At 38.5% G+C, this 10,132-nt stretch overlaps 1 protein-coding gene across 1 annotated transcript; it reads left to right on the top strand.

Annotated features, from left to right (window-relative positions):
- Positions 1-309: 309 nt before the first annotated feature.
- LOC113028340 (adhesion G-protein coupled receptor G7-like) lies at positions 310-4,604 on the top strand. The gene is made up of 7 exons (XM_080297133.1): positions 310-315; positions 594-746; positions 861-973; positions 2,162-2,496; positions 2,590-2,671; positions 2,963-3,251; positions 3,747-4,604. The coding sequence occupies exons 1-7, from the start codon at positions 310-312 to the stop codon at positions 3,909-3,911; spliced, it is 1,143 nt and encodes a 380-aa protein (XP_080153259.1). The 3' UTR covers positions 3,912-4,604.
- The last annotated feature ends 5,528 nt before the right edge of the window (positions 4,605-10,132 follow it).

The raw sequence follows: 10,132 nt of genomic DNA, 5'->3' as shown, positions 1-10,132 counted from the left end.
TCAGAGGGCAGGAACCCAACATGGTGCCACAACATGTGGAGATGTTGTTCAGACCAAGAGTAAGAAATCCAGTATCTTCATTCATATATAAATCTAATGACTGATGTCTGCTGGTTATAATTTAATATCTTCAGCACAGCTGCAGTTCTTCCTGCTGCTAATGGGGTAAAATTGGTCACAAAAGCTAACTTGTCCAGTCACACTATTGTTCTGTATATTTTTGAGAAGGGGTTTTGTTTTCTTGTTTTCGTGTGAGGAATGGATTTAAATGCTTTAAGTTGTAGGTACTGCAGAAAAAGTTTGCATGTTATGCATGTTAGTTCTGTATGGAGTGGAAGGATTTTTGCCAGGATATTATTATAAAAAATATGTTGTAGATGTGTTACCTTTAACAATCTGTATGTTAAAATACAATGATGTCATGTTAATATCAAATATACAATATCAGAATTGATTCAAAGCAAACACAAATACTGTAAGAAAAATATCAATGGTGTTAACAAAACAAAAGAAAAGCAAACAAACTGCATTAAAAATATGCGTTAAGTCTAAGTTATCTAAATTAAAGGGCTGTCTGTGCGCTGCTGTTTCAGAACATCAGTGGAACGTCTCTGTACGACTTCTCCTGCGTTTTCTGGAACTACAGTCAGAAGGACTGGAGCACCAGTGGCTGCTCTAAAGGAAACACTTCAGATGGACTAATTAAATGTTTCTGTAACCACACCACCAACTTTGCTGCTCTCTGGGTGAGTATCACAAATCTGCAGACTGAAAGATGAAGCCACAGTTTGTTGATTCTTCATCAACCATTGCAACAATACAGATATTTAGTGAGACTTTTGATCATATCTGTGTTTCAGTCATTCAGAGAGAACTACGAGTATGCAGAAGCTCTGGGTGCAATCTCCATCGTGGGACTCTCTCTTTCTTTTCTGGGTTTGATTGTGACGATCATTTATAACGTTAAAGAAATGTAAGACTAGACCACCCCACCTCCGTTTTTATGTGTCATTTGACAAAAAAGTGTAGTTATCTAACAGGTTAAAATGTATTTGACTGCAACTAACATGCAGCAAACATGTTAGAAACAGAAGTGTTAGCTACAGAGTCAAAATTGGTCAAAAAATTGGTATGACAAAAACTGAGCCATAAATCTAGATATTTCAATGACTTCCCTACTCTTCTCTCAGTGCTTTGTTTACTTTATTTAATTTTATTGTAATTGAGAAAATTTTAATTACCCTCTTGCTTTTATCCAGAAAAGGAATCCTTTAGTTCTTAAAAATTTTAAATTATTTTTAAATTATTTCTAGAACTTTTCTCCACATTTTTACAATGTAATATTTTAATAGTTTTAAGATCCTTCTACTACTACCCTAATGGTCGTGTGGGCATCTTCCAATCATACCTTCTCAAAGTAGATAAATTAGATTTCTGGTCTGGATGCTGAAGTTAAACAGAAGGACAAATTGCTCCTGGGTTCTCCTTGATGTGAAACCAACACAGTTTGTTGTCCTGTGAAAAATAATTGGAAAATAACACCATCATTCAATCACCACTAGGTTCCAGAGGATACCCAAGGTCTGACCAAATGTCCTTGGATTATATCTCCTCTTTAACTTAAATCAAAGAAGGAAAAAAAAAACAGAGTGAGTTTGAAAGTATTTGCAAAGAAGAATTTCAGAAAATCTCTCAATTGGGTGAGCAAAGCCTGTGGATTCATAATTACACAAACAAACTAAAGACTGTAACTTCCGCCAAAAGTGCGAACAAACAAAACGAAGGAGGTCTGAATTATATATAAAATAAAAACAAATTTAAAAAAAACATAATATTTTGGAATGAAAGAAAACAGAGAAAAGATCATAATAATAATAATAATAATAATAATAATAATAATAATAATAACATTTAAAGAAATAACATGAATGCAATTTATTGTTTTGAGAAAAGTCAAAATTTTTAAGGAGATTTTTGCTTTGTATGACAAAAATAGCAATTAATTTTTGCAACATCACAATCTTGTTTTCAGCCTTTTATTAATTGATTATTTTTTATGTCATATTTAAAATTACATTCACGTGTATTTCTATTTTTTTTTTTACAGTTTTCCTGTAAGACTTCATATTATCATTTGTCACTTTTTCATTTTCATCTGTAGTTTTCAGAATGAACAGAAGAAAAGCCTGATATCTCGGCTGTGCATCTACTTCAGCCTGCTGGCCTTTATCATCACCTTTGTCTCTGGAGTCCAAAACTCCAGCAGACAAATTGACATTGAGGTGCAGACTGACGATCGGACCAATGAAATCCTTGACTCGGATGAACGCATAGAACCAGACCGCGGTTCGTGTACGGCTGTAGCGGCTCTGCTGCACTTCCTCCTGATGGCCACCTTCATGTGGAACAGCGTGAACGGTACTCAGATCCTGATTCAGAAAATACGCCGCAGTCTACCACCTCACTGGACTCTGCTGGGCATGACTCTGGGATGGGGTAAGACATTTATAAAGTCGGGACTTAAATCTGACAAGCTGTTTATTCTTGAAGACCCTTCAATCTGTCCCAATTAATTAATTATTGTGTTAGGAGTGCCAGCCTTGTTCATGGGCATCACACTGGGGGTGACCTACAGAGTGGACAATCCTCTGAGATACAGACAGGAGGAATTGTGAGTAATCACACAAACCACATTTATCTACTTTAGACTGACCTGTACTTCAATATGAACAAAAGTCACATTTTTACCAATATTACAGTGTTGTTGTTGCTGTTGTTGTATGATGCTACTCACAGAGATTCAGTTTGATACAACCATTCTTTTCGATGCGCCTATACAGCTTTTGTAATTTATTTTTTTTATCTTTACAAACTTTATTATAATTCCTCTTAGTTTTGATTAAAGTTTAGACAAAGTTATTTATTCATATTATTTGTATAATTCCTTTTCATGTCACTGAAGTTGCTGGCTGGCAGCGCTGGATAAGAACAAACACTACAGCTTTGAGAAACCTTTGTTTTGGGGTTTCCTCCTTCCAGTCGGCCTGATCTTGATCTACAACATCGTCCTGCTGGTTTATGTGTCCATTAAAGCAACCAGGAAGTCCTGCTTCAGGAAGAGTTTCCTTGAATGCTTCACTCTGGCTGTGTTACTGGGTGTGTCCTGGGTTTTTGGGTATCTGGTCCTCGTCACTTCAGGAACAATGAACCTGGTCTTCAGCATTTTGTTCTGCCTCTGCACAACCACACAGGTAAGGGCTGGACAGCGTCAACACGTTAACGAGCTAACCAAGCTAACGCACTAGTTCCCACCAATGTAATTGAGCATTGCGTGGCACATCCGACATACTGTTTCACTTTTGTCCTTACCATCAGGGTCATACTTCACATGAAAACCAAAATAGTTCCAAACGCCAGATCTGAATGAGGGTGGGGGAGGTTCAATTTCGGCTAGTGATGAGGCAGTTGCCATGTTGCAACGAGCTTAACTTCTGTCTGGCTAGCCTGCGCTGTGCTCAGTGGATCTGCGCTCGACAGTGCAACCTAGGCGGAGTAGTAGTAGCGGAGCGCTCAACACAGACAGCATCGTCAGAAGAAAAGTTGATAAAATAAATTAAAAATCTATATGTATGTATATATATATATATATATATATATATATATATATATATATATATATATATATATATATATATATATATATATATGTATGTATGTATATATATTTTCCCTCTCTATGTCTTCAGGGCCTTCAGATTTTTATCATCACAGCCACAACGCCGACCTTCAGAGCCACCATGTCCCGATCAGTGCAGTACCTTTCCTCAGCCAGCATCTCGTTTAACAATGTGAAGTACCGTCTATGGAAGAACTGGCACAAGAACCACTCGGAGAAATACAGGGGAAAATGAGGTCATAACAAGCAGCTGACCCATGACTTGGGGATGATTTTAAAAGCATCTGTATTCAATTATTTTTAATGTGAACATAAACTAAATAACTGCATCACAGTCAATCAAAAATCAGAGTCATGATCACATCAACAATAAACCTCCAGAAATCTCCTCAAACTCATTCAAATCTGTGGAATAAGCAGAATTAGACTATTTTGTTTGTTTTGTTCATGAACAAGTTTTCCCTGAAATTTTTCTGGGTAGGGACAAAAAGCAGATCTGCTGAAGGAGCTCAATTTCCCAGGATGCACAGAGGATGCTCCAGGATGTTTGGGCTACTTTGCTGCAGGCAGACTTTCTTTGACCAGACAGAAACCAAACACTAGCACAGTCACGTGTTCAGGAACAGACTGCAGGTATGAAGACTGGTTTTTATTGTTATTTTAAGCATCAGCATTGCTCTCCAAGTAGCATCGTGTATCAGTCTGAAGTGATTCATGTTGGTAACAGTGTCTACACTAGCCTTGTAAAAAACTAAAGTGACCCAGGTGGAAAAAAGCAGTGACTATTCCTGCTTCCTGAACATTCTAGCCTGAGATCAGACTCGAGTTCAGCAGGTCCGTTATTTATATGTGTGTGTGTGTGTGTGTGTGTGTGTGTGTGTGTGTGTGTGTGTGTGTGTGTGTGTGTGTGTGTGTGTGTGTGTGTAAATATATGTGTAAAAACATTAAAAATAATGCTTTTCTGAGCCTGATAAGAACTCCGAACAGATTCAATATAATGGTTGCAAAAGCTGTCAGTTTAGGATGACAGCTGTGTCACTTTAGATCAAATGTTTATAACACTGTGAACTGGTATTTTATGCTTATCTGTGTTGTCTAAATTGTTTTTAATAGTCTCAAGTATCAATAATGTAAAGAAAAAGGAAAAAACAAAACAAAACAAAAAGCAAAACAGAATTTGTGGTCTAAATTGCATCTATCTGGTCTGAACTGGTCTTTTAAAGGCAAAAACGGGTTTTAAATGGTCAGTAATATCAGATTGCTTAATGGAGTAATTCACTCTTAGTAAATGATGATTATTTACAAAAAACACAAATTTTATCATCTGTGTCTGGAATAATTGTTAATTATCTGACAATTTGTTGTTTTTAATCTTTTGTCGGCTGCTTTGATTGATGTCATCTTACAGATGGTGGATTTAGTGCATTAAATGAGGTCTTACACAGTGTAATCTAAGAAAGCTAATGCAAAAATGCAACTTTTGTTTATATGAGTGTCAACTGAGGAAGTTTCAATGTGATATTAATTCATTAAATTCAATACCTGTTTTCATTGAAAATGTGGACATTATGCATTTTTAAGGTTGTATTTTTTTTTCTTAGAACAGGCTTTTGTTGTGCTCTACGTTACCTTCCTCAGACACAGCCGAAATAATGTCTGGCTCAAAACAGCCTTTATCCAAACACAACGATTTGCTTAGATTAAAAACCATCTCAAACAAAGGATCACAAAAGTCCCATCACAGGCCTTCAGGGTAGCTTTTATCAACACATACTGTCACATGAAGACAGAAACTCTCACCGATAATAAAAATATCCAAGACCATGAAACCAGAAACACAGGATGGAAAACCTGAAAGCCATCATTAGAAGAACCATCAACAGCAATCGCAAAAGCTAAAGAAAACAAATCAAAACAAGAATCCAAAAATTCAACAAAACAGAAATCAGAAGATTACAAAAATAAAAACAAGAAATCAAAGAAAAATCATTTCAACCAAAACCTGAAGATTAAATTGATCCAAAAAACTGGAAAAAAAAAAAAAGAATATCTTCAACTTCCATACCCGTAATATCAGCTCTATGTTGAAACCTCTGCTGCCACACCTCTACTGAGCATGTGCAGAGAATGTTTCAGCACTCAGCTTGTTTGTGATTGAAGGAAGTGAGAGCTTCCTGTGACCGTCAGGCTGCGGGCTGGGCCTTTGTTGTAATCAGGGCTGATTCCGTTTGAGGCCTTTGGGGGGAAAATGTTATTTTAATAAATTTTTAACTGATCAAAACATATAAAATATGTTCCTTTTTTAATGGATTTTGCAGCAGTTTGAAAATTTCAGTGATGATCTGAGAGGTTTATTTTTTATTTGTTGGTCTCTTTCTGTGTTTTTGGATCCCACGCGCATTAAATGGACTGTGGTCACATGATATTATTACTGGGGGGGGGGCATTTTTTTTGCCCTTTGTCCATGGAGTGAAAAATGATGATTTTATTCATGATGCTTGATGATTTTTTTTTTTTTAATATGATGCTATACTGAGTAACTGTATTGAATTTGAGTATAACTATCCTATAATTTCTGAGGAATGTTACAGCACGTAAAGTAGGTGGAAGAGAGGAAGAATGTGTTGAAAGTTTCACATCAACTATCAGGATGTTTTTTAATGATATTTTAAATATAATGTGATTATATTGCATTGACTGTATTGAATTTGAGCATAACTGACCTTAAACTTGTCAGGTATTTTGCTGCGGATTGAGATGAATGAAGATTCACATTGCTAACCAAACTGAAAAGAATAATGAATTAACACTAGGAAAAACAGTTGTCCTTGAGCTTCATTTTTCCTGCAGAAAAGACCTCCAAATCGTTTGTGCGTGCGTGCGTGCGTGCGTGCATGCGTGCATGCATGTGTGCCTGCGTGCTTGCATGTGTGTGAGATGTCCGTGCACGCATGGGTGTGCTCGTGCATTTTTTTTGTGATCAACAACAAAGAAGAAGTGCTACCGTAAAGCTTAGTGCAGAAATGTGTGGAAAATTTATGTGGCGGAAATAAGGCGGCTTGCTTTATCGTGGCTCACAAATGACAGCTCACTTCACGGCGGTAACATATCAAGGCTTGCTTTGCGTTAGCGGGCTGAAGAAATCCTAAAACTGCAGTGAGTTGCAAATTGTTTGTGGGTCTCTGCCTTCAGTGACTAAAAGTAGGTTGTACTGTGTTAAGAACTGACATTTGAAGGATATCCCATTTCTTTGCAATGGAAATACACTGGTGTATGGGAGGGAAATGTAGACTTTTTCTAATACAATTTCTGTATTTATAGTGATGTTTCATATACTGATAGAGATGATATTCTTTTTCCTTTTTTTTAAACAGAAAAACACATTTTTGAAGAAATGTCTCGATGCATTTGGCATACCTGAACACTCTAAAGCGGAAACAGATACTCAGAATAAGGAAGAAAAACCCAACTCAGACTTTTCCGTTTTAACAGTGTTTACTCAGCACTGACCAAAGATTAATCCTGTCACTGTTCCCTGGGGTACAGTGACAGGCAAAACAGAAACTGTTAAACTGCTTGAGAGAGTTGACCACCAAAAGTGATTTGCCAATCTCAAGGTGAGGCGACATTAAAATAAAAGAAAAAAGTCTGCAGAGCCATAGTAGTATCTGCAGTAAAGATCTTTTCATACATTGTATACATTGTACCATAGGCAAAGTTGCCTCCATTTTTATAATTATTTTTATCAATATTTTGTACATTTCAAGGACTCTATTTTTGGAGTGTATTTTTATGTATCTATTATATTATACATACATATTAAAAGTGAATCTCTGTCCAAAAAATGCACTCAGTTTACTTCTTACTCACTATGATCATCATTCATTATTCTCCCCCAGTAATTAAGGTTAGGATATCTATTTTTTCTATTCCAATCCATTCTTCTTTTGCAGCATTTAAATAACCTTTATCAAATTTGATGGTTTTGTTACAGACTTTAAAAAAAAGTGTTTTGCTTTTCTTTCACAAATATGGGGACTGTGTTAAAATGTACAAAACAATGATGTCATGTTTTGTGACGAGGACCCAGGTAGAGAGAGACTTGATGAATTTAAGAATCTTATGATTTAATAAAGAAATTTGCAGACTTGCACAGAGATGGTAAAATTCTAATGACTGATAACGGAAACGAAGACAACAGACGATGAGGACAGGGAGGAACAGGGGTTTAAATGCACCAAGGAGACAGTCAGACGGAACTCGGGACAACTGGAGACATTTAAGGATGCAGGGACTCACAGAGACAGGGAAGAAGTCTCGTCGTGACGAGTAAAGTTTATCTTGCCTGGCTGGGCAGCTCTCTGGGTGCTCAGCACCCCCAAAGCTCTGATCTTAGAATCGCCCCTGATTGCAGTTCAGTGGAGCTAAAAGGAGTTCTGGCAAAGTTTGGAGGAACATAAAGAGCATCCACGGTATGTGTTGGATCATGTTGTACAATACAGCAGACCAAAATTAACACAGATGAAAAAGCAGAACAGCAGAGTAAACCTTTTTTGGTCTGAGATTAAATTTTCTTTCTTTTTTTTACACTCAGCTCTCTACACTCTAGCGAAGTTCTCAATTTACCGGTCGATCTACGTCCCTACCCTCATCTATGGTCACGAGCTGTGGCTAGTGACCGAAAGAACAAGATTGCGCATGCAAGCAGTGGAAAATGGGCTTCCTCCGAAGGGTGGCTGGCTCCCTTAGAGATAGGGTGAGAAGTTCGGCCATTCGGGAGGGGCTCAGAATAGAGCCGCTGCTCCTCCACATCAAAAGGAGCCAGTTGAGGTGGTTCGGGCATCTGACAAGGATGCTTCCTGGGGGCCTCCTGGGTGAGGTTTTCCGGGCATGTCCCACCGGGAGGAGGCCCCAGGGCAGACCCAGGACACTCTCGGCAAGCCTGGGAACGCCTTGGTGTTCCCCTGGACAAGCTGGAAGAGGTGGCTGGGGAGAGGGAGGTCTGGGCTTCTCTGCTTGGGCTGCTGCCCCCGCGACCCCGCCCTGGATAAGCGGAAAAAAATGGATGGATGGATGGATTAAATATTATTGGATAATTTTCGTATTGGTATATCATTACTCTATAATATTATAACTCTGTAATATCGAGCATGCTCAATAATCCAGGTAAGGAAATTCCAAAAGGTTGATTCTGCTCATCTGGACGTGGTGTTTTCAGTGCAAGAAACGTTTTGTCACTCATCCAAGTGACTTCTTCAGTCTCAGCTGACTGCAGGTTTCCATAATCTTATAAACAGTACATTTGCACAATGACTGAAACTAGCACAGCTGACGAAAAATGGGCTATGAGGTCAGTTGCTTAATTATTAATATGCAAACTGTCATGACCATTGATCAATGGCCATTAATCAGTGGCTATGAGTACCATTCACAGAGAGTTGGGGAATGGCTGCAATCACAGCATTGTAAGATGGTGAAAGATGTAACGTTGGGCCCCCTCCTTGATTCAGAGATGGTTTTTCCCTTTTCACGTAAATGATCTCCTTGACTCCACGCTCAAACCAGCGTTCCTCCCTGTCTAGGATGTGTACATCCTCATCATTGAAACAGTGTCCACTGGCCTGTAGGTGTAAATAGACTGTGGAGCCCTGGCCTGATGAGTTAGCACAACACAGAAGAGTTAACTCATCAGGCCAGCACTCTGCGGTCTATTTACACCTGCTAGCCAGACGCTAAAGGGGGACTTAAAAAATTCCAGAACTGTTCAGCCTCCTCTCTACACCACTATGAATGTGATAGTTATAGCCTCCTCTTTCCCTTTCTTTGTGTACATGTGAGTTTAAATGGCAGTCAAACTTCCTAGTGGGTTAGCCTGGAGGTATGTCTTCCTCGCGTGTGCCAAGTGGCAGGTGGACACATCTGTTTCACATCCACTCATCACCTCCTGGAGCACAAGAGCCAGTTCTCCACTCACCTGTTGCCAAACTGTTACAACTGATACTGTGGTAACAAGTCTAGTTCAGTTGATTACTCTTTGTGAAATAATTTCATACCTGCTTTGTATTTTTTGTTTGTTTGTTTTTCCATCTGCTTACATTCATCCATTACTACAGCTTGCTGATCCTAGTTTCTGGAAGAAGCCCTTCCTGTGGAAAACCTAAATGTTACTTAGGCTGCCACTGCCCTGTCAATCACAGACTCTCAGATTCTGACTCTCTGTCTACTTTAACTATGTATGAAAGCTCTCAGCACAGAGAACAGTGCCACATGATTCACATACCAGTAGTACCAGCTTATTCTTGCCTGTTCCAGAAAGGAGTAATAGTGTCCACACTCTTAAGTGCTTGAGCTCGTAGCTAAACATGTGCAACATTTTGATCCAGATAGCTGAGATCAAGGCCCTGAAGATTACTTCTGTGAACTACCACAATTTAGTGGAGTTGCCACATGCATCCA

This window comes from Astatotilapia calliptera, chromosome 23, assembly GCF_964374335.1.
Source record: "Astatotilapia calliptera chromosome 23, fAstCal68.1, whole genome shotgun sequence".
NCBI classification, from domain to species: Eukaryota; Metazoa; Chordata; class Actinopteri; order Cichliformes; family Cichlidae; genus Astatotilapia; species Astatotilapia calliptera.
This window is presented reverse-complemented; position numbering and strand designations above follow the sequence as displayed.